The 26,386-nt window shown below is 35.5% G+C and overlaps 1 protein-coding gene and 1 long non-coding RNA gene across 2 annotated transcripts in view; one reads left to right on the top strand and one right to left on the bottom strand.

Annotated features, from left to right (window-relative positions):
• Positions 1–2,331: 2,331 nt before the first annotated feature.
• The window catches only part of LOC136794965 (uncharacterized), a 117,221-nt gene continuing 93,166 nt past the window's right edge, over positions 2,332–26,386 (bottom strand). The window contains exon 4 of the long non-coding RNA XR_010842464.1: positions 2,332–2,526. This is a non-coding gene — a long non-coding RNA (uncharacterized lncRNA). The remainder of the gene's footprint in view (positions 2,527–26,386) is intronic.
• Positions 20,355–26,386, top strand: part of IL23R (interleukin 23 receptor) — a 53,454-nt gene continuing 47,422 nt past the window's right edge. Inside the window, exons 1-2 of the mRNA XM_059075964.1 lie at positions 20,355–20,424; positions 22,986–23,282. Of these exons, the coding sequence (XP_058931947.1) occupies positions 20,355–20,424; positions 22,986–23,282 (367 nt within the window). The remainder of the gene's footprint in view (positions 20,425–22,985; positions 23,283–26,386) is intronic.

The raw sequence follows: 26,386 nt of genomic DNA, 5'->3' as shown, positions 1-26,386 counted from the left end.
TTTCTTGTTTTTTATTTATCTGCCTTATATTCATAATGGGAAAATGACTTACAGTAAAAAGAGCTGAAGTTGCAGTATATTTAAAGAATTACCTAATAAGAAATCAATGTGCTATGGTATTTAATTTGTGGTTGCCACAATCTGATGAGCTTAACAAATTGTTTAAGAAATGAAAATTAGATTTTCAGAGTTTTTTGTAATGGGAAAAATTTATGGAAAAATGTATGCTTCATTGGAGTAAAATGACAATCTTAAAAGTTACTTAGCTTTACCATTTTCTCTTGCAACTCCAATTTGAAAATTTGGTTTAAAAAAAAAAAAATTCTCCATAATTTTGCCATCCAGAAAAGAAAAGATACACGATACAATAAGAAGTAATGAAACTCTGAGAATTCTTTACTATTGAATAATACTATGCTCTGGATTAATGAAGTTTTTTGTTGGTTTCTAGCATGTACAAATGTTTAATGGTAACATATTAAATCATTCTTTTATTTAACAGCTAATTAGTATTAAACTAAGAAGGAAATCTCAGCAAAATATAAAGGTTCTTATAAACAAGGCTGCAGCAAGGACCACTTGTGAAATGCGTAAAGTATAAAGGCATCTAAAGAAGACAAATTAATTAAATTAATCTTCCAAGATATACTCTGTCAAACAGGAAAGTAGAACATTGACAACCTAATTTATACTATAAATTGCCTTTTTACAATGTGTTTACAAGTGTGAACACTTTGATTTCGCAATACTGTGAAGAAAAGGAGGCACATGGAAGAAACATCCTGAAAGAGAAAGTTGGTTAGCTACTGATGATAAAGTTAACATCTCTCCTATGTTAAAAAAATTGAATCACACCTGTAAATTGTGGTTAGTGAAAGATGTGTTAAGCTCCTCAGTATTTAGAACACTGTACTCTAACAGTTTCACAAGAAGCTACATGTGCTCCACTACTGACTGAGAGGTGAAGCAAAACTCTCACAGTTAGGTTACCAGAAGATTCTCCTGACAGAAATAGTTGACAAAACAAACAACTGCTTTTTTTCTTTTCAGTCGAATTTTGGTTTCAAGTATAGTGCCAATGACTTTAATGTTTTACTTTTTTTCTCCTGTGTAAACTTGTGCTCCATTTTATTTGAGACTTTTTCCATTCTGTAATAGTATTCAATTTCAGTGTGGAAAGGAACACAGCATTGAACTCAAGACAGGACTCTTGCCTTATTCCATTTGTTATCATCATACCAAGAAACTAACATTTATTGCATTATTATGTGCCAGACACTGTGATATACATTTATAGATGTGATCTCATTCAATTCTCCCCCAAATCCTATATGGTATGTATTATTACCCATATTTTACAGAGAAGAAAACTAATGGTAAAATGGGCTTGTGACTTGTCTAAGGTCATTCAACTAGGAAGTGGCCGAACTTGAATTTAAACTTAGGTTTCTCTGGCACCAGAATATTTCTTTTTCCCATTATTCCATGCTGGTGCATTTGTTTCACAGACATAAGATTAGAAAGTTTAATAGGCATGACCTACTCTTAAAGAGGCACCAACTGGAAAAGAGGTTATTAACTTGGAATCCTCAAGGACACTTTGCAACTTAAGAGAGTTTATGTGCAAAATGACACTGTTTCAGGTTAATAATAGCTTTCATTGCTTCTCCTTTGAGATAATAGCTATAAAATTCCTAGTATACTGCTCACAACATTGTAAGGGGTAACTGGTTCTCTTCCAGTGCTCTCTACTTTAGCATTTGGGGATTGATAAAATCTACTACTTGATATTACTGTATTTGTATCTATGTAATAATACTATACAGGACTCCTATTGTCTTGTTTGTCCAACATCCAAATTTCCTCTGGAAACTGTTTCTCACATTCATACCTTGTGGTAGATTAAATGATTTAGCCCCATCCTTCTCCCTCCCTTGTATCCCACTCTGACTATAGCTTCACTGTGGGCAGAAAGTTTTTCTCTGCCCCTGACTTGAATTTAGCCATGTGGCTGGCATTGATCAGTAGCGTGGGAGTGGGAGTGGCAGTGTCAGGATGGTTCAGAGCCTAAACTTGAGAGGCCTCCCATGTGCCGTGACTACCTCGCTTGCTCCAAGACATAGATGACCAGCGTGTAGAGTACAGCCACCCTAGTCATCACAGCCTAAAGTAGAGCTGCCTCAGCCAATCTGCAGATCTGTAGAAATAAATGATAGTTGTTTTAAACAACGAGTTTGGGGTGCTTTGTTAGATAGCATGAAAGTGGTAATAGCTAACTAACTACCTCCCACCACACTCCACTCCTAATCACATGGTTCTCATAGAACTTACCAAGTTCTTCTTACAAACCTGACCCCTTGTAATCTTCGTACAAGATGCTGTCAACAGCTGGTCCAGAGGCAGACTGGGCTACTTAGGGCTCTTCTCAATGTTTTGAACTTGGAGGGAGAACATGTGGGCACTCTTCCTGGGGCAGAAAGTCTAAGGTATAAAACCTAGGAGTTATCCTCAGCCATTTTGGCCGCCCTGTGGAGAAAGCAGATTTGCAGTGAGAAAGATGAGTCAGGAGGTGAACAGCGACACCTAGGGGCTCTTTAGAGTCCGTGGTTGCAGTTATTAAGGCCTCACTGCATCCTTAACCTTTCTTAGGTTCTCTGAACCAATACATTTCTCCTTAGTTTGACTAAGCTATTTTGGCTGAGTTTAGTCTCTTGCAATTGAATGAGTATTGACCCATACACATTTTTTCTTTTCCTTTTTAAAAAAATTGTGGTGAAGGCTTCCCTGGTGGTGCAGTGGTTGAGAATCTGCCTGCTAATGCAGGGGATACAGGTTCGAGCCCTGGTCTGGGAAGATCCCACATGCTGCGGAGCAACTGGGTCTGTGAGCCACAACTACTGAGCCTGCGCGTCTGGAGCTTGCGCTCCGCAACAAGAGAGGCCGCGATAGTGAGAGGCCCGCGAACCGCGATGAAGAGTGGTCCCCGCTTGCCGCAACTAGAGAAAGCCCTCGCACAGAAACGAAGACCCAACACAGCAAAAATAAATAAAATAAATTAATAAGCTCCTACCCCCAACAACAACAAAAAAATTGTGGTGGAACCATATTATGTAAAATTTGCCATCTTAACCATTTTTAAGTATGCAGTACAGTAGTGCATACTATATGCACACTGTTGTGCAACAGATCTCTAGAACTTTTTTGTCTTGTAAAACTGAAACTCTATATCCACTGACCAACAATTTCTCTTTTTCACATCCTTCCTTCCCCTGAAAACTACCATTCTACTTTCTGTTTCTTTGAGTTTAATTACTTTAGATACTTCATATATGTGGAATTATGAGTTATATGTCTTTTTGTGACCAGCTTATTTCACTTATCATAATGTCCTCAAAGTTCATCCACATCATAGCATATGACAGAATTTCCTTCTTTTTATGGCTGCATAATATTCCATTATATGTATATACCACATTTTCTTTGTCCATTCATCCATCAATGGACATTTAGATTGCTTTCACCTCATGGCTATTGTGAATAATGCTGCCATGAAGATGGGAAATATGTGTGAATATATACATATTTTCTTAATGGATTCAAACCCATAATTTATTGTGCAATCTCTGCTTCTCCACTTTGGGAGAAAAAAATGAAAGAAATATAGACGATAATAACAGTGGTTTGAGGACACAAACACTCACCAGTGAAACATACCCCTGAGCTTTCTCACACCAGGACCCTTGGCCATATTATACCTTCTCCCTGTCAAATCCCATCCTACCCATAGTTCAGGGGCTATCTGAAATATCATGTCCTCTATGGAGCATCTAAGATGTTCCCAGTGGAGAATCACTTTCTTTAACTTGAACTTCCGTAAAGTATTTCTGTCTCTCTGTGCCTCTTATCACACTTTACTTGTGTTACTTTCTATTTTTCTGTTGTAATCTTTCTGAAGAAAAAGTCTCCTAATCAAATTTGCATTTCCCAAGTTACTCTTTCAAGTGTCTTACACATAATTGGCACTCAGTAAATATTTGTGGAATTAAGTGGTCCCTCACCCAAACCCCTGAGTTAAACTAGATCCCCTCTTTTGTCCAAGTAAGCCCATGTTTACTCTAATCCACCTGCTTTATGTTGGAGGTTCACATTTCAATCATTTCCCATCATTTGACTGAAATTAAATCCCTAAATTACATTGGGCAAATGAGTCCGCTAGTTTTTTAAAGGTCAAAATATTTGTTGCCAAAAGGCCAACAGGTTGAATTTGATCATCCTTTAGGTTAGGACATACTTTAGCTTTAAGGTTCTTTAGCTTTGTGATATATACAGTTAATTCTTTTTTCCAATCATAAATAAATGAATTTCCAGGTAACCTTCTTAAGGATAGCTAGAAAATTTGCCTTGGTTTATTTTTCCTTATATCTTTACATAGGAATGTTCTGGGCTCAGTCCTAGGGCTTCTTCCCTTTTCTACCTCTAGTTTATATCTACTTTCTTGGTAATCTCACTCTGCTTGTGGCTTTAAATTCATCTCTGTGCCGAAGACATTCAAATTTTGTATCCCACCTGTATCCCTCCTCTGAAATTCAGACTGATATGACCAACTGCTTATTCAACATCACTGTCTGGATGCATAATAGGCATTCTAAACCTAACATGTTCTAAAATAAATTCCTAATTTGTTTCCCCATTCCTCTGCAAAATATCTTCCTCTACAAGTTTTACCCCATCTCAATTAATGGCCACTTTACCCAACCTTTCTAGTTGCTTAGGCGAGAATCCTTGAAGTCAAATCATGGTCACTCCTCTTCTTAAAACACTCCAATAGCTTCTCATCTCAACTGTCAGAAGAGCTGAAGGCCCATGGAGCCTGATACTATTGCCCACCACCCCTTCACTTCAGTTACTTCTCTAACCTCGTTTCCTTCTGATTTTATCTCCCACTTTCATCTCCTCTTGTTTACTAAGCTCCTCCCACACTGGCCTCCTTACCTGTACTCAAATGCAGCCCAGAACTTCTTTTCTTCCCCTTCCCTGCCACCCACTGTTCTGCCTGCCTGAAGCACACTTCTTCAAATTAACTCCATGGCCCCTCACTCGAGTCTACCAGATCTTTGCTCAAATATTATATTCCAGCAAGAACTTCTCTGAGCACACTGAACTCTGTCTGTCTTTCCCACTTAATTTCTCTCCAAATGGTACCACCATCTAAAACTATATTTCACTTATTTATTTTACTTGCTGTCTGTCTCCTCACATTAGAATCTAAGCTCCATGAGGACTAGATTTTTGTCTGTTTTGTTTACCCCTTTATTCTCAGTGCTGGAATAATTACTGAAACGTAGTAAACACTCAGTAAATATCTCTTGAATAAATGAATGTTCTCAAAGTAGATACATAAGTTCACAACAAATATAGACAGAACAAAATGATGAAGCATAATTTTCTTTCACTCGAATTATACCTTTCAATGAATGTGTCTAGATGGCAAGAATGACTCCATGGTACATTTTACATTGTTAATAAAAAAAACCACTCTCATTCAGTTATTTTTTAAAAAGACATATGGGTAGAATGGCAGAGAAAATATGCCAAAGTAAAGCAAAAAAAAAAAAGGATTTTTGGCTCTCTAAAAATTTAGTTTGCTATAGAGGATACTCTAAACAAGTTTCCTTAGGGCAGAGTACTTCTGGTGATCAGTGAGTAATTTTAGATGGTACACAGGTAAACATTTTCATTAATTGCCATGTGATTATTTTAATGTGTGTTAGGAAAAACAAAGCTAGCATATCACAGCTGCGATCTTCTGGATGTGACCTTTTGTGTGTGTGTGTGTGTGTGTGGTACACGGGCCTCTCACTGCTGTGGCCTCTCCCGTTGCGGAGCACAGGCTCCAGACGTGCAGACTCAGCGGCCATGGCTCACAGGCCCAGCCGCTCCGCGGCATGTGGGATCTTCCCGGACCAGGGCACGAACCCGTGTCCCCTGCATCGGCAGGCAGACTCTCAACCACTGCGCCACCAGGGAAGCCCTGGATGTGACTGTTTAAGGTGAGGCTACAACAGGAAGAGCTGTGGTAATTTGTATACCACACGAATCACAGGAGTGGGATTCAGGCCTACCCATGATCATAGTGAACCTCCTCTTGGAACTGTTCATAGAATGGATAATGGATGATGCTGTTCACGAGTATGTTTTCTTACATACTGAATTTTCAAGCCCATTCCTGCATTCTTTTCAGCATTAAATTGAAATGTCACTTTGAAAAGCTGTTGAATGTTGAGTACTGGAGTATTAAAATGGTTGCCCTAGAAGCATAATCTAGTCATTGTTTGGATGCACCAGCAAAATCCCCCTGAGCACACACATGAAAACTGAAGAAGAGTATTTAAATGATGCTTTTCAAATTGTCACTTGTATCATCCAAAGTTCTCTTAAATCTCAGATTTTTACTTTTCGAAGAGATGAACAGAGGCAATGAAAACCACTGAAGATCATTAGCTTCCATGTGCCCAAGCCCTCACTCTTTCATTTGAGTTGATAGAACTCTTAATCTTTCTGAAGAAAGCCTTCAATCTTCAAAATTGTTTTCATGAATGGGTTTAAAATTAGAATATCTTATTGATATCTCTGCTAATTTGAACAGCTTAAAATCACCCTTACAATGTGAGCTTCCATTATAATTATACATGAAGGCCAAGTGAGTGAGAGACCTGAAAAATAGAGTGATGAATATGTCTTGATCATGCTATATTCTATTATCCTTTATCTGAAAAATTCTCTAAAAATATTTTAATATCATGAAACACTTCATAAATATTTTTTCCCACCAATTAGCAACAGTAAATGAATAAAGAAAACTCTTTTCTTCTATTACTTTCTATTATCTTTAGCAAATGATATAAATTTTCCATCAAAGCCAATAATAATAAATAATAAGTTTCATTGTTAGTAATAATTATCTTTATAGCAGTAAACACCTACATTGAGAAAAAAGAAATATCACAAATAAACAACCTAAATTTACATCTCAAGAAACTAGAAAAAGAAGAAAAAATTAAGCTCAAGGTTAGCAAAAGGAAGGAAATAACAAAGATCAGAGCAGAAATAAATGAAACAGAGACTAGAAAAGCAATAGAAAAGATCATTGAAACTAAGAGCCAATTTTTTGAAAAGATAAACAAAACTGACATACCTAGACTAAGAAAAAAAGACAGCAACTCAAATAAGTGAAATCAGAAATGAAAGGAAAGACATTAAAACTGATGCTGCAGAAATATAAAGATCATGGACTACTATGAACAGCTATATGCCAACAAATTGGATAACCTAGAATAAATAGATAAATTCCTAGAAACAGATAACCTACCAACATTGAATCATGGAGAAATAGAAAATATGAAGACCTACAGCTATTAAGGAGATTGAATCAGTAATCTAAAATCTTCTAACAAAGAAAAGTTCAAGACAAGATGGCTTCACTTGGGAATTCTACCAAACATTTTAAGAAGGTTAACACCAATCCTTCGCAAACTTCCAAAAAATTGGAGAGGAAGGAACATTTGCAAACTCATTTTATAAGGCCAGCATTACCATGATAACAAAGCCAGACAAGACCATAAGAAAAGAAAATTACAGGTCAATATCCCCGATGAACATATATGCACAAATACTCAATAAAATACTAGCAAACTAAATTCAACAGCACATTAAAAAGGTCATACACCATGATCAAGTGGTGTTTATCCCTGGATACAAGGATGGTTCAACATCCATTTATTGATATTCAAATCAATGAATGTGATACACATTAATAGAATGAAGGAGAAGAATCATATGATCACCTCAATAGATGCAGAAAGAGCATTTGACAAGAATTCAACATCCTTTCATGGTAAAAACTCTCAATAAATTAGGTATAGAAGGAATGTACCTCAACATAAAAAAGGCTGTATATGACAATCCCACAGATAACATCATCCTCAACAGTGAAAAGCTAAAAGCTTTTCCTCTAAGATCAGGAGTAAGACAAGGATGTCCACTCCCAACACTTCTATTCAACATGGTACTGGAAGTCCAAGCCAGAGCAATTAGGCAAGAAAAGTAAATCAAAGCTACCCAAATTGAAAAAGAAATTGTCTCTGTTTGCAGATTTTATATGTAGAGTAACCCTAAAGATTCCACCAAAAAGTAACTAGAGTTAATAAGTGAATTCAGCACAGTTTGAGGATACAACATCAAAATACAAAAACCAGTTGCATTTCTATACACTAACAACTAAATATCTGAAAGTGAAATTAGGAAAACAATCCACTTAAATAGCATCAAAAACAATAAAATATTTAAGAATAAACTTAACCAAAGAAGTGAAAGATCTATACACTGAAAACTATAAGACACTGATGAAAGAAACTGAAGAAGATATAAATATGAATGAAAAGATACCCTGATGTTAATCAATGAAGTTAGAACACTCCCTCACACCATACACAAAAATAAACTCAAAATGGCATAAAGACTTAAATATAAGACATGACACCATAAAACTCCTAGAAGAGAATATAGGCAAAACATTCTCTAACATAAATTGTAGTAATGTTTTCTTAGGTTAGTCTCCCAAAGCGATAGAAATAAAAATAAATAAATAAACAAAGCGGACCTAATCTAACTTATAAACTTTTGCACAGAAAAGGAAACCATAAACAAAATGAAAATACAAACTATGGACTGGAGAAAATATTTGCAAATAATGGGACCAACAAGGGATTAATTTCTAAAATACACAAATAGCTATAGAACTCAATAACCAAACAACCCAATCAAAAAATGGGCAGAAGACCTAAATAGACATTTCTCCAAAGAAGACATACAGATGGCCAACAGGCACATGAAAAGTTTCTCAACACTGCTAATTATTAGAGAAATGCAAATCAAAACTACAATGAGGTATCACCTCACACTGGTCAGAAAGGCCATCATTAAAAAGTCTACAAATAATAAATGTTGGAGAGGGTGTGGAGAAAAGGGAACTCTCCTACATTGTTGGTGGGAATGTAAATTGGTGCAGCCACTATGGAGAACAGTATGGAGGTTCCTTAAAAAACAAAAAAGAGAGCTGCCATATGACCCAGCAATCCCACTCCTGGGCATATATCCAGAGAAAACTATAATTCATAAAGACACATGCACCCCAATTTTCATAGCAGCACTATTTACAACAGCCAAGACATGAAAGCAACCTAAATGTCCATTAACAGAGGAATGCATAGAGAAGATGTGATATATATATATATGTCTCACATCTTATATAAAAAAGAATGAAATAATGCCATTTGCAGCAATGTGGATGGACCTAGAGATTATCATACTAAGCGAAGTAAGTCAGACAGAGAAAGACAAATACCATATGATATCACTTATATGTGGAATCTAAAAAAAATGATACAAATGAACTTATTTATGAAACAGAAATAGACTCACTGACATAGAAAACAAACTTATGGTTACCAAAGAGTAAAGGGGTAGGGGATAAATTAGAAATTGGGGATTAACATATACATACTATATATAAAATAGATAATCAACAAGGTCCTACTGTATAGCATAGGGAACTATATTCAATATCTTATAATAAACTATAATGGAAAAGAATAGAAAATATAGAAATATATTACATATATTAAATATATTAATATATTTATTATTAAATAAATATAAAATAAATATAAAATATAAAATAAATATATTAATATATTTAATATATATAGAAAAAATATATAATATATATAACAGAATCACTTTACCATACACCTGAAACTAACACAACATTGTAAATCAACTGTACTTCAATTAAAAAGAAAAGAAAAGCTATCCTGTGTCCTTGGATTGGAAAAATTAATATTGCTAAAATGTTCATACTATCCAAAGCAATCTACAGATTCAATGCAATACCTATCAAAAGTCCAATGGCATTTTTCACAGAAATAGAAAATACAATCCTAGTATTTGTATAGAACCAAAAAAGACCTTGAATAGCCAAAGCAATCTTGAAAAGAAGAACAAAGCTGAAGGCATTACACGTCCTGATTTCAAACTATATTACAAAGCTATAGTAATCAAATCAGTATGGTGCTAGCATAAAAATAGACACACAAACAAATGGAATAGAAGAAAAAGCCAAGAAATAAACTTATGCATATATGACCAACTAATTTTTGACAAAGATACCAAGAACACACAATGGGAAAGTATAGTCTCTTCTATAAATGGTGCTGAGAAAACTGGATTTCCACATGCAAAAGAATGAAATTAGACCCCTATCTTACATCATTCAAAAAAATTAACTTGAAATTACTTAAAGACTTAAATGTAAGACCTGAACCCATAAAACTCCTGGAAGAAAACACAGAGAAAAACTCCTTGGCACTGGTCTTGGCAATGATTTTTTTGGATATGACACCAAAAGCCCAGACAACAAAAGCAAAAATAAGCAAGCAGGACTACATCAAACTGAAAAACTTCTGCACAGCAAAGAAAACAATCAACACAAAGGAAAGGCAACCTATGGAATGAGAGAAAATAATTGCAAACTATATATCTGATAAGGGGTTAATATCTAAAATATATAAGGAACATACATCTCAATAGCAGAAAAACAATCTGATTAAAAAATGGGTAGAGGAACTGAATAGACCTTTTTCCAAAAAAGATACACAAATGGCCAACTGGTAACAGAAAAGGTGCTCAACATCACTAATCATGAAGGAAATGCACATCAAAACTACAGTGAGATAGTACCTCACACTTGTTAGAAGGACTTTTTTATCAAAAAGACAAGAGATAACAAATGTTGCAGAAGATGTGGAGAAAAGGGAACACTTCTACACTGTTAGTGGGAATGTAAAATGGTACAGCCATTATTGGAGATAGTATAGAGTTTCCTTAAAAAATTAAAAATTGAACTACCATATGATCCAACAATCCCACTCCTGGGTATATATCTGAAGGAACTGAAATCAGTATCCAAAGAGATATCTGCACACCCATGTTCATTGATTTTATACACAATATATGCAATAACCAAGCTATGGAAACAACCTAAGTGTCTGACAAGATGAATGGATAAAAAACATGTGATGTATATATACAATGGAATATTATTCTGCCATGAGAAAGAAAGGAATCCTGCCATTTGCAACAACATGGATGAATTTGGAGGACACAAAGTGAAATACACAAGACAGAGAAAGACAAATACTATTTGGTATCACTTATATGAAGAATTTAAAAAAAATAAAAAGTGAAACTCATAGAAGCAGAGAGTAGAATGGTAGTTCCCAGAGGCTGTGGGGTGGGGGAAATAGGGAGATGTTGATCCAGGGGGTGCAAACTTTTATTTATAAGATGAATAAGTTCTGAGGATCTAACATACAGCATGGTGAATATCGTTCATAATACCATATTGTATACTTGCTAAGAGAGTAGATCTGAAGTGTTCTCACAAAAAAAAAGAGAGAGAAAGAAAGAAAAAGAGTAACTATGTGAGGTGATGAATGCACTGATTATCTTGATTGTGGTAATCATTTAACATATGTATACATAAACCAAATCATCTCATTGTGCATTTAAAATATATATTGAATACAATTTTATTTGTCAATTATACTTCAATTTAAAAAATACTTATTATTATTGCATTTCTGGTATGGCCTTCTTTTCTTTGAGTCACTAAAGACTTAAGGTCTCTTTTAAAGAAGATGGTAGAAGAATGGAGAATTTAATGGGATAAAAACTCTTCCCCCCCTCCACTTAGAGTTGAACTTGAATAAATAAATGTGTACATCAGTAGACATATCAATAATTCCCTCCAGCTGCCTCATATTTTAGAATCGACTCGGAAGTAATCTCCTCTTTATATCCCTCCCTTTAAAGACGTCCTGTCCTTAATGTGTTTAGTATTTTTTTAATGTTTTTAAATTATCATATACAATATACTCATCCTAAAAAATAGGAAGTTATAGAAAAGCAAAAGTAAGAAAAAGTAACCATAATTCCATAATCCAAAGAAACCACTATTGATATTTTGGTGTATTTTTTCCACATATGGATTTTGTTTGGCTAGTATAGGTGAGCACTAGTACAGTGGTCTTCCGAATGTTTTCCTTAAATACCCTTAAAATAAACTTTAAAAATTATGTACCCTATTGCATATTTTTAAATTAATGTCTAAAATATTAAACATAAGTCTAAAAAAGTTTACTTCCTTTTAAATATAAATTATTGAATGTTTTATAAGATGAAATAAGTGAGACAAGGCTGCAATAGGGACAAATATGCCATGATATAGTTTGATAACAAAACCTTTAAAATTTTACTTGATTTCTTTCAGATTTGCTGTAATTTATTGATAAGGTAGTTACACATGAATTTTATCCAATGTGTCTAGAAAAAATATGCAGTCCATCAAAAATCTCATTTACATTTAAGAGGATAACCATAAGTCCCCCATGTTACTTCTGATGCTCAGCATTCAGACTGTTCCAAAATGGGCCCAAATATCCCCAAATTGGCTAAAATTCAGAGTACATCTACATGGGCTGAAATACAAGTATTTTAGTAAGCTTCACTTTTTTTTTTTTTTTTTTTTTTGCGGTATGCGGGCCTCTCACTGTTGTGGCCTCTCCCGTTGCGGAGCACAGGCTCCGGACGCGCAGGCCTAGCGGCCATGGCTCACGGGCTTAGTTGCTCCGCGGCATGTGGGATCTTCCCGGACCAGGGCACGAACCCGTGTCTCCTACATCGGCAGGCGGATTCTCAACCACTGCGCCACCAGGGAAGCCCAAGCTTCAGTTTTCTAAAAAATGTATACAATGCAGGAAAAGATTAGAAGCCTTATGAGTTTAATGCACCTTGATTAGTAATCAGAACAGTTCTCCCTGAAACCACTATCTCCATTTCTCTGTTTGTTTGATACCCTGGAGCTAATTATACCCAAGGTCATGCACAATACTGAGATTTGGGGTGGAGGGATACCATTCTTTAAGAAGCGAAAGAATGACTACTGCGAACCCAGGCTCATTCTCAGAGAAATCAAATGTAGGAAAGTGCAAATTAGGAAGTTGAAAATCTGGAAACTGATCTCCTTAGGAGTATGCATGAAGTCTCCAAGAGCTACAGTTGTACATTGAAGGTTTTGAGTTAACCTCCGCTTCTGAGCATTCTTAAGTCTCTAAGAAACTCATAGGAAATAAGATAAAGTTGACCTTTAATGCACACCTCACAGAAAATGGTGATGATTCCACCAGTAGCACCCACTCCTTCGATAGAGCTGAATGAGCCATAAGGCATTTGATACTGAGAAATACTGAGCAGATGCACGTAGGGTACATGTAGGGTCCTTTGGATGAGTCAAAAGATTTATGGTATTTATTTCTCTTCAAAGCAACTATATAACTCTTTATGAATAATGGGATTATTAATTCAGTAGTTGAGAAAATTAATAAAGTGACACCTCTTTTATCTGGCATATTAGAAGAATGAGTTTTTCCAGGTAAAATTATCGTCAAGAAAATTATAGCTTCAAGGCCATGAAGTTACAAAAGTAAGTTCAACATTTTTGATAAAAAGTTTTCTGAAATGAATAATACTGTCTTTTACATTCTTAAGACTGCACAACTGAAATTGTACTTTTCATAATTACTCAGTTGTGAGTTTTGAAAAGTAGGGCAGACCCAGACAGTGAGCTGGGCACTGTTGGTGAAGCAAAGTGATATGGTGTGGTTGCACCCATTGGAGGATAATGGGATAGAAGTGGAGGCAGTTGAAAGAGGAATGCTGGTACCATAAAAAGGCAAAAGATTTACACGATCTGAAGAGAAACCAGAGTTATTTGGTACCATAAAATCTAGTTCAAACTGGAGGGAATAGGTAAGAAACCAAGCCTGAGTCACTGACCCAGATCAGGTAAACTTTGTCCTACAGGAGTTGGCATTCAGGGCTGAAGCTTGCAAAAGTGTGAACCTGAGGCTCCTATGTATTCTGCTCTGATCCCCTAATTGTTTTCATATCTTTCTATTAGCATTTTTTTCATTGTAATTTTTAAATACAATCTTCTTTCCTACTTCAGGGTCCTTGAAAGCCATTAACATCCTCTTCTGTAGTCACAACACTTAGTCAGTCTATGCTGGCGCACAGAAGGCACTTAAGGCCCCTTTATTAGGCCTGTAACAACAGAAGGGCTGGGTGACACAGTCAATTATCCAAATAAGTCTTCCATTGCACATGCAGACGTCAGTATATTGAAGAGTGCAAAATGGTTCTCTACTCCAGGCTCAAGCCTCTTACTACAGTATATACAGAAACCACCTTAAATAGACCTGAGGAGTGGCTCACTGCCCCTGCAAGAGTCCATCCACAGTCACAGAGGGCTTTTCTTCTCTAATCCTAAATTTTGGGGGGCCCACCCATGCAGTTGCCTCTCTTTTGAATGTTTAAAGAAGAAATTGGGAGGAGGAAGCCACTTTCCTAGCCAAATGTCTGTTAAACAATTAGACTATTATTCTACTATGAATTGGGGAATTGTTTCAAAGCATAACTCCAGTTATTTGCCTAGGGAAAAAGAAGCCCTCTGTCTTATCTTTGTGCTGCAGTTTCTAAAGGCCCTTTTCTGTCATCTTTGTTCGATTTGTGACTACCCAAGGAGGAGAGTGGATACATGTCTTGCCCCTGGCAGGGTGTGAGAAGGGATCCAGTCCCACTTTAGTCATTATAGTACAGTAAGCCCTCTCAAATGGGGACACCTGTTTTACGTGGTGTAGAGAGAGACTGGGCTGTACCACTGTATCCTAGCTACCAAGAATTGTGCAGATATGTACAAATGTCTGCCCTGAACATATCCATATATTAGGGGACTTCCTCTGGCCTCTATGGGTAGCCGTTGTCATCTTCTCTCCTACAAAAAACAATTCATCCAAACACCCATCAGTCTCCCCACCCTTCCATAATATTAATTTCCTTTTTTCCATACAGAATTGCTAGATTACTATGGCACAAAACTTTAAGCCTCCCAAATCAGGTCTACTTAATGGTATTTGCATATTTTGTGGTACCTTCAAAGGGATGGTTTAGGAGCTTTACACATGATAATATTCAGACATTCTCTCCTACTAAAGCCACTTCAAAGAAACGCAGTAATCAAAGTAGAAATAGTGTACCTGCTATGCAAGCACAAATTCAAGAGTTCCCTAGTCCTCCTCTCTAACCAGATTATCTGCCCTAAGCCAGGCCTATTTAAAAATGTTGGGGCTGCCATAACATTTCCCTATATAGAGGTGGTAGGTTTTCCACCTCTATTCAGAGTCAGGGAGTCACTAAGTTCCCATTTCAGGGGTCAACAGTCCACTCCTTTTTCTTCTCATTCCCACCCATATAGGGCATCTGAGTTCTGAGGCAAGATAGATCCCTCTAGGTCTCCTCCCCAATGCTAGACCAGTGTTGCTAAGCAACAGTTTATCATTCCAGGTCTTGGTCCAGCTATACTTCTTAAACTGGAAGATCCTAACCAATCCACCTCAAGGAGTTCCTTCTAGTAGTCAGTTGGTTTATGACAATGTTGCCACTGGACAGGGAAACTGGAGATATTTTCAATCCACAATAGGCAGGCAAATTTATAGAAAAGCACAATTGCATAAGGACTACAGTTCTAGCTGTTTTCTTCTGTTCTGAAGTTCCCTAAAGTGGATATTTTTTTAAGTTGGAAAAAAGCTAAATGTTGCATTAAATGTATTTACCCTGTGATGTGTTAACTCAAAATATACTTACTAATTTAATATACTTTCAAGATCATGCATTTTATACTCAATCACCCTTTTCAACCCCTCAGCCAACAACCATTCCAAACTTTTACCAAATGCTAGAGAAAAACTTGAAATTGTGTGACTTTTAGAAAATAAACAAGGTTTATTACTTGCAGGCTTGTAAGATGGTGACAAGATATCTTCCAAAATGGAATAATTTTGAAAGTAAAATGGAGTGTTATGTGTAATTACCTTGGGACAAGTTTAAATTGGACTGTCCCAGGGTACCCAGATGGTAACACTGCCTATGGAAAGAAAGCCAAGACAATAGGTTTTGATGTTTTCTGATTAGCAAGTGAAGTCAAACCATTTACATACAAGATTTTATATAGTCAATCCTCATCATTCCAATTCTGTATTTGTGAATTTATTTACTACCTAAAATTTATTTGTAACCCCAAAATCAACACTTGCCGCACTTTTGTCAGTCATTTCCTGAGATTTACAGAATGGCGAAAGATTTGAGTCACACAATGTGCAAGTTCCCAGCTAAGAAACTTGTTTCGGCATGATACTGTAATCAAGTGTCCTTTCTCAAGTCTATTTTAGTGCTACATTTTTCACATTCTGTGCATTTTTTTTTTGGCGATTTTGCTGTTTAACATGGCCCCCAAGTATACTCCTGTAGTATTGTCTAGTGCTCCTAAGTGTAAGAAGTCTGCAATGTACACTACAACGAACACCCATGTTACGTAAGCTTTGTTCAGATATGAATTATAGGGCCATTGGCCCTAAGTTCAATGTTAATGAGTCAACAATATAAACTGTCTTTAAACAGAAACACACACAAAGCAATATTACATATTGATCCATTGATAAAATTGTAAGCAGAGACTCACAGGACAAAGAAACAAAAGAAAGAATCACTAAAATAATTAATGAATTGGATTTATCAAAATTAAAAACTTCTTTCAAAAGATGTTGGTAAGAAAATGAAAAGATAAGGTACAGACTAGGATAAATATTTGCGAAACGTATGTCTGATAAAGGACTAGTTTCCAAACCACATATAGAACTCTCAAAACTCAATAATAAGAAACATAATAAACCAATAAAAATGGACAAAAGATCTGAACAGACTGTTCACCAAAAAAGAGATATGCATGGCAAATATCTTTGAAAAGATGGTTAAGAAGTACCACCAGCCCCCATTAAAATAAATAAATGAATCCTGATTTGCACTGAGCTGTCCATCAATCTCATCTCCACTGTCCAAATTCCTGAAAGAGTAGATGATGTCCTCTCCTTTATTTTCTATTCGAATTCACTTCAATCTCTTTTCTGTCCCCATTTCTTTTCTGAAACTATTCTCAGGGAAGACAGACTTTTGTCAAATTCAACACTACCTGTTAGTTCCTATCATATTTAATCTCTGACAATTTGACACTGGTCACACACTTCTTCTCGTATCTCTTCTTCTGTCCTTCGGTCAAGATTTTTGGTTCTGGCCACCTACTCCCTTCCCTTAGCTCCCTGGATGTTCTCTTTGAGTTCTCTTATTCTAATCTTACTTTTAATACTATTGACATGCTGAAATCTTCTAAGTTTAGATCTTCAGCCCAAACTTCTCTCTCAAGTTTACCCATGTCTCCAATATCCTACCAGTCTTCTCTGAACATGCTGTAAGCTCCTCCAAATCACCATGATCAGAACGAAATTCATTACTTCCCCACACTCACACCTCCTTTTGTGTGCTCAGTTAATGCTGTTATCTGCTGAGTCAGCAAAAGTAGCCACAGAGTCAATCCTTAAGCTCCCAAATTCTTAGCCCTACACACCGGTTGTTCACTGCACAGCTGTTGAATTGGCCTCCACAGAGCTCTCAGGTGTGTTTCCTTCTCTCAGTTCTCACTGCCTTTGCTTTGCCTTAGGCCTCCATCAGACTTTGGTTTTCCATAGCCTCCTAACTGGACTCTCTACCCTCATTCAATTCTCCACACAGTAATCAGAATTATCTTTCTAAAAATCCAACTTGATTATGTATTTCTCTGCCTAACAATCTTTGCTATCTCTGACACTTTCTGATAAAGGAAGTTGGGGTTTTGTTGTTGTTGTTTTGGTTTTTTTTCAGCTGTGTAGCCTGACAAGCAACGGCCAGGTGGTGATGTGCACCTGGGTGAATGGGAAGACAGACAGGAATACACAGGAATACAAAGCCCATTACATTCTGCCACTGACCTAATTTTCCAGCTCAAATCCTTTTCCCTTCAACCTGGAGAAACAATCTGCCAGTCCCAAACAATTTACTTGCACCTTCTGTTCTTGGTATGTGAAATGTTTTCCCATACCCTCTCCTTCACAGTTTAGAAAATTGTTACCCAGTTGATAGTCAAAGACACTCTTATTCGTGTATTCCAGTAGTCCTCAGGCCTGGCTGTTCCTTATAACTACCAGGAGAGGCTTTTTAAAAATATCGATGCACAAACATCCACTCACAGAAATTCTAATTTCATTGGGTACAATAAATTTGAGCATGGGAATGTTTCAAATATTCCCCCAGAGTATTCTAATGTGCTAGGTACTAAAGATATAAAAATTAAAAAGACCGTATGGAGTTTCTAACTTCAAGAAATTCACTGTGGAGGAAATGAATAAATTAATTGTCCTTTACAATATAAAGGAGTACAAAGAGTGAAAAGCTATTCATGTAGAACAAATAAGGAGGCAAGAAAAGGTGTGTCGCAGCAAAGTCTCCTGGTGATGCTTACTATAAACCAGCCAAATAATTTGATAATTTTTTTATTTGGTCGTAGGATCCTGCTAAACCATGAACAATAGTTCAAAGCCACTAATTTGTAATTTTATCATGTAAACAATACAAGAAAGCGGATGTTCTGTGATTAATCACCATTATATCTTTAATGCCCTGAACAATACCTGGCGCATATTAGATGCTCAAAACTGCTTGTTAAATAAATGAATGGTCAACAGTAGCATTTAAACTTTCTTTTCTTAAGAAATGGGTTTATAATCTATATCAATGTTGGTTGCAAATGAAAACTAAGCATCATATCTTGTGTCAAAGATTTTGATAGATAAAGCATATATATGTATTCTACTTCTTGGATGAGACAGATTATTTTAAATTAAGATGAGGAAAAAAAAGTACTGACAAAGCAGTTCACTTTCAGTAATCTGGGTTTTCCCAAGTAGTGACATAACAGCCAGTCATTTTGAATTGGACGGTTTGAGTTCCTCTCTGAGAATCTGAAATGTAGGTCGGTGCTTTGCTGACATTTCCATTTGCCTCATCACTGAAAACCTGAAGTGATCGTTGACAGGCAGGCAGTGAAGAAAGAAGATGTGACACAGGCGACAGCCTCACTCTGAAGTGGAATTATGTGCTTCAAACACGTTGAAAGGTAAAGAGACAACGATCATCTAAATACTCAAAAAACGGCTATATTTTCTTTTGGAAATACATGGGCCAAGTTGTCTTCTCTTATAAGTTCTTGTGATATTTCATACAGTGGTTACTGATGGAAGTTGAATCTGTAATATTGTCTATCACATCACTTTAAATAATATTATTGCATATATTCTATTAGGTGAGTAGTTAATTCCTAACTAGGAACATTTTAGGGCTTGTTTTGCCTATTATTTATAAAGTGAAGACCTACTATTGTTAACAAATTATGAAAGGGATCTTTATATTCATAAGTCACGGGGACCTCAATTTTTTAAAGTGTTATCAGATATCTTGTGCTATTTGATGAGTCATGAGTTTTGTTGTTTTACATGAAAGGCTCAGATTTTACTAAAGAGATAAAAATAACTGAATAATGTTGATTATTGAATAATTTATTCAATAATGTAGGTAACTGATTAACTGAATAATGTAACTCCAGTTGTAAACTAATGGCAATATTGTTTGGAATTTTTATAAGGTATTTGTTTTGAACTCTCTACAGATAAAAGGGCTTTCTGTAGATTTAACTGGTGATAGCACATAAGCCTTTGTCTCACTTTCTCTTTCTTCATTTTGAATGCTATTTTTTCTGGAAGTTCTGACATTTTTGGCTTTTCTTGAGTTTTACTTATCAAAGACTAATATTTCTGGAGCTTGATAGGCATGTAAACCTGGTCAGGAAAAGAACTGAGCATCAGGAGTTAGAGCAGAAAGAGATTTCTGATGAGAGAGACAAGATTAGGAGGAATTATATTTTATCAAGGGTCAAAATGTCCTGCTAAGGTAATTCATAATGATTTTTGGAGGGTATAAAATTCCATACTTTTGCTTTACTCCTCCACCTGTATTCTACCTCCTCACACCCCAGTAACTTTTCTTTGCCCTGTTTCCTTTACCTCCCCCTTCCTTCCTTCCTTCCTTCTTTCCTTCATTTTTTTTCTTCCTAATTAAAGATTCTCATCAAAAACAACTGTTAGAAAAAATGTTATGCCTTTTAGTATTTTATTGTTATTTTATTAAAATATTACAATTTAAACATTTTTCATATTTTTTTCTAGAGGGCGACAAAGAGCTTTTTCCTGCTTTCAGGCATGAATCAGGTCACAACTCAATGGGACGTGGCACTAGCTCTTTACATATTCTTCAATTGGTGTCATGGAGGTACAGTGTTTTGAGTACCTATTGCTATTTTTTATTCAAATAAAATATTGAATGTTTATTATGTTCATGGCATTATGCTAGGATCTCTGAAGAATAAAAACTTATTATATTCAAAAAATTATATGCACATAAAATTATGTGGAATGAAATAAAGTCCAACCTCCCTCCTAATGCAGGATTCATTTATCAAGCATCCTAACAGACAGACGTCTAATTCTTCTACCAACATTTCCACGAAGGAGCTTATTATTTTGAGTTGGCATATTCTATCTTTGAACATTTTTAACTTATAAGATAACTCATCAAACATTTCAACTTAATTCAACGCCACAAACCATTTATTGATGGTTACCGCGTGTCAGGTGCTGTGCTAAGCCTTGTATTTCTTTGTGTGGTAGTACTATGTGCTATTATTATTCCTATTTTGTAATTCACACAAACATCTGGCATTATGACAAAGGCATACACAGATTTTAGGAGTCCAGGAGGGAGATCATCAGAAATTCAGGCAGGGCAGCCATCAGCATTTGAAAGTTTCTGCATAGCATCCTGGGCAGGTGACAGGGATGCATTTACTAGGAGATAAGCAACACCAAGGCAGGGTTCTAGACCTTGAAGGAAGCTTTGCAAATCATGCAAGTTACTCAGAATAGTGACAAAAGCAAAACTGTCTTCTGTAGGTTGGGACACATTATATTAGAGATATAGAAGTAGTCCCACCTTGAGAACTAGAATCCTTCCAGCAGGATATTGGACACTTCCAGAGTCAGACCAACAGCTATCCAAGAAGATTTAGTAAAAAATAAGACACCAGCTACTTTTTCCAGCTTCTGGAAATATGCAAATGATAAGTAGGACTTCTGTTTATATATCCAAGTGATTAATATAAAGCATAGAGAAATAAGACAAGCCCGTGTCATTAGAGACCTACCAGCTGTCCATTAAAAATTATTTTATATATTATTGTTCAATATGCTATGAATATTTTTAGTATCATCCAGACTATCTTTTCCACGTTTTCTACTAGAACAATATTCTACCCCTTTTAAACAGCTTTGCTGAATAAAAAATATACTATGTTTAACATTCCTCTGACCAATCTAAAAAAAAAGAAGAAATTAATGCTTTATATGACTTATCTTAACATATTAAAAAGAGAAATTGACAATTCTTCGTATGACTTATTCTTATATAATCCATGTTGATTCCTGCCGATTACTGATTTTTTTCTATGTGCTGAAAAATTATCAACTTACTAATTCATTCTTGAATGTTGTGAAGCTCAGCGGTCCAGTGTTTCTGGGGTTCTTCTTTATTCCACTTTTGAAAACCAGGAGAATATTTGTACAAATCTGAAATCTTCTGACATTTTTTATATTTCTGTGTATTCTCAAACACTACTCTCAATGGTTTCATGAAAGTATTCAGAGATTTTTTAAGGTGCTCAAGATGCAGTTTATCTGAACTTGAATTGTTGAACTTATTTAAAGCAGTCAGATACTTTCTTAAAACTTCTTTTCATGTCTTTGCCTTCAATTCCCTATTGATAATGATAGAATTATTTTTATCATTACTTCAAAATTTAAATATTTATAACTTATATGTAAATGTTCATTACATAAATGGCCATATTCAATTATGTTTATATTATTAAAAAGATAATTCTTCAAGCTTTTAATTCCAAAGATAAGAACTTTTAAAAATCAAATACTGACCTTTAATTATCACTATTTTGATAAGGTTTTAAGATATTCTGATACAGGTATTTCCAGACAAAGCCTACAATAAATTTTCCTTGATGTGAATTTAATTTAATTGATATTGCATTGCATTGTCATTCAAGTTTATGAAAATGACTTTATTGTCTTTTGGTTATAAAAATAATACATTATTATGTAATTTTTAAAACACAGAAATATACAACCAAAAATAAAAAATTAACACAGAGATTATCATTGTTAATATCTTAGTATATTTCTTTTTAATTCATTCATCGAGTTATTTTTAACATTGAGCCTCCATTAAATATGTTGTTTTGAAACTTGCTTTTCAACTTAAAAATGATGAATTTAAGTGGTGTCAAGCAATAAATTTTTGCAGTTAGTAATTAGTAATGATTTTACTCATGAAACTCATAGTTTTCTGTTAAAAGTAGCCTTTATCAAAGAGTGAAAGATTGAGTAGCTGGTGAATGGGGTTTGGATTCTGCAGTGCCAATTCTTATTCCTAATGTTACCTTTGAAAAATGAGGTAGACTCAAAATGTCTCAGTCCTCACCTTTAAAATAGGAGAGCTAATCTTATTTGCTCTTTAGACAGCTAGAGAAACTTAAAGGCTGAAAGCTGACTCTAGTCTTGTGTCATGCTGCCGAACATCAATAGAACATGGTAAAAACACACTTTGATAAACTAAACAAATGATACTCTGAGTCCTAAAACTCTTTTCCAATGGAAATTATTCAATTAATCGAAAAAAAAATTTAACTGCAATAGCACATTCTTCTGAATCTCTGGTTTTAATCCTTTACATGGAATTTTTAATTTTATCCATTTGTTTTCCAGGAATTACAAATATAAACTGTTCTGGACGCATCTGGGTAGAACCAGCCACAATTTTTAAGATGGGTATGAATATCTCTATATATTGCCAAGCAGCAATTAAGAACTGCCAACCAAGGAAACTTTATTTTTATAAAAATGGCATCAAAGAAAGATTTCAAATCACAAGAATTAATAAAACAACGGCTCGGCTTTGGTATAACAACTTTCTGGAGCCACAAGCCTTTATGTACTGTACTGCTGAATGTCCCGGATATTTTCAAGAGACACTGATATGTGGAAAAGACATTTCTTCTGGATGTAAGTGTTGAGGTACATTCAAAATCCAAATGAAAGTTAGTCTAACAATTAACTGGTAATTACCAATCTTGTCTAAAAATAGAGGCAAATTAATATAGTTCACTTCTTCTATTAGTTTAATGTAGTAGTTGCAAATTCAAATGTCTCCAGGGGCTAAGTTGGTGAAATGTGTGAGTTAAGGAGGCTGGTGGGATCCGTGCAGAGAGGAAAGCACAGAGATGGTCTACTGGGCTCAGCCACTGCCCAGCTTCAGCATCTATGAGGGCCCAGTATCCCTAGATCTTTGGACACTTCAAAAGAAGACAAGTGTAAATTTTCAATGTGAACTCTACAAACTTTAAATGTTTGTATGCCAATGCATTCAAAAAATAATTTTTCAACACTAGTCTGGCCAAACACAGCATATGTGAAGGGCAGCATCCTCAGATTTTCACTGGTGCTCTTTTCATCTGTTTTTTACTTAACATTGTTTTCCAAACTATTCAATAATATCAACCTTGAAGCACATCCCATTGAAAAATTTTGAGGCTAAGATTTAGGAAGGAAAAAAACATTTGCAACATTAGCTTTTGTCCCTGCTATACTTCTTACCAGCTGTGTGACCTCGGGCAAGTTGCTTAACTAGTCTGAGCCTCAATTCCATGTCTGTAAAATGAGGCTAATTATATTGGCTATGGTAAGCATCAAATTTCAATAATTTATTTGAAAGCATATTATACACTTTAAACTACAACATTAATGTGCCTAAACCCTTTTAAATGCATCCTTTTGATAAAATATGGGGAGATTCTGATACAATTCCCTGCTCCTAATGTCACTGCCCCAATTGTGAATAATTGTGTTTGTTATTATAATTATTAAGAAAAAAATTAATTACGTTAATTTTTTTAATATTTGGTAAGTTCAATTTGTGTTCATGGTATTCTGAAGGTGTTTAAGTTACTATAGTAATATGGGCTGGCTTGTATAATTATATACTTAATTCTTGGTTCTACTATTATGAAGGAAAAATCAGTAAGTTCAGCATGGTTTTTAACTCAGAGGTTCATTCCCTACAGCATCTGGGCCCATTTTCAGTGAAAGATAGAGGGCTTTGGGTCTTTGTCATGCTCCCTTTCTCCATACTTTTGAGAACCAAATCTGAGTTCTTCCTCATCTCCAGTCCTCAGCTAGACAGAGCAAGCCCACCTGGCCACCTCCACCTGCCTGGGATGTCTGAGAAGCAGGAGGCTTTCTTGTTCTCAGGGAAGGCTATCATCCTGCTGGGCTCCTGATCTCTGTGATTTTCAAGAGAGAAGAGCCCTGGGAAGTGGTAGAGGTGAACTAAGCAAGGAAATTAGTAGGTTTGGGAGTCAAAGAAAAAACTTATGCCTTAAAATAATACTAACATGCTAAACTTGCCCTAAATTGTAGGAATTGAAACCACAAGTAGACATCTTATCTGATGTCTAAGGACTTCTTAGCTTGTCCACATCCTCAGGAAACAGAAATAACCCTTCATGCTTAAATACTTTCCTATTTATTCTTTGGGGGTGTGGTGGGGTGTTGAGAGAATATTTCTTTAGAGGGCAAATGAGTAACTTTCACAGTTGTGTGGAAAGGTTAGTTTTTAATTAAAGCCAGAGTAAGAAAGGAGGCAAAAGAAGTACGCCTCCTTCCCTCTGTTGCAGTTTGGGTGACAGGTTATTGCCAACTGCTCTCCCTGTGTTGCCTGAGGCCCTCTGCCCTCAAACACAACCACCAGGCAATGTTTAGGGCCAGGGAATGGCCTCTTCTCCTCTTCTAGGACAACATATTACAAGCACTTATACTTTTTGCTGATGGCTGCTTAGAAAGAACATCACCCTTTCCACTTATTTACTTTGTGAGTTGGAACTTCTTACATAGACCTCTGGTTATAAGCATGAAATTGTAACTGCCATGTAAGGGTGTACTAAAACCCCTGGATTCAAGAACCCCTGTGTTCTCAGGCTCTGCACTCTTAGCAAACAGAACTTCCTATTTAAGTAGGTCAAGCAAAGGTTTTTGAGGGGTTTTGTAGTATTCTAGAAATCACATTGCTTTCACTGGATCACTTTGATTATAGGATATTCATCCTGTGAGCTTTACTATGTCAACTTATCATCACTGTTCTGAACAAAATGATTATGTGCATTTTTAAAAACTGGAGACAAATCATAAAAGACAAAGAAGATAAATGAGTCATTGCTGTTCCTAAAAACATATCTAAACCTATTAAAAAGGTTCTGTACCTTAATGTGTAATTTGTGAAATATAAACTATTATTATCACAGTTTTCATTTTTAGCCATAATCTTAAAAACTTCCTAGATTCTTATCCGTGATTAAATGCATGCATATTATGAAAAGTATTCTATCAGAGTCACACCAATCACGGGATAAAATACCATAAGATGTCTTTATTCATTTAAAAACACCAGATTAAACTATTCATGAAAGTCATATTTCCACATAATCATTTATTTAAAAGTTTAAATATCTTTGACTTAAATTTTAACCACCTTTGATCTCTACTTGTCATCATGTTGTCCAGTAGAAGGTACTGAATATTCGTCTTTAACATTGCTACTAAGTCTCATTAGTGACACAATAGGCTGGTCTGTGCACTCGTTAGGTAAGGAATTATGGAGTGATCTTTGCCAGAAGTATTGACTTTCTTTTAATTTTAAATTCTACTCATTGTCATTTTATTAATCAAGCCAATCAAGTCATGAAATAAACTTTACTAAGTGGTTGGTATACAACAAAAATGTGTTAAACGATAGAAATTCAGAGAAGAGGGGATCACAAACAGTGCCTTCAAGAAGCTCTCAGTAGAAAATGATACTTGGCTAAACTTTGAATTAGCAAGAAACTTGGCCTGTGAATAGTGAGGGACCCAATGGTAGGGGAGACGTGCAATTAGTAGGAGAGAGCAGAGTGTTTTCTGCTATCTGGCTGTACAGAAGGTTTTTATCCATGGACATTTAATAACCTGGCAATGAGATCTAAAAACAATTCGGTCTTATTTTTATAACCATATACACATTCCCTCTTTACATAGCTTCACATTAACAAATAGTGTGTATATTTGCATGTGTGTAT

This window comes from Kogia breviceps, chromosome 1 (assembly GCF_026419965.1).
Source record: "Kogia breviceps isolate mKogBre1 chromosome 1, mKogBre1 haplotype 1, whole genome shotgun sequence".
NCBI classification, from domain to species: domain Eukaryota; kingdom Metazoa; phylum Chordata; class Mammalia; order Artiodactyla; family Physeteridae; genus Kogia; species Kogia breviceps.
The sequence above is the reverse complement of the archived record's forward strand: the minus strand, read 5'-3'. Positions and strand labels throughout refer to the sequence as shown.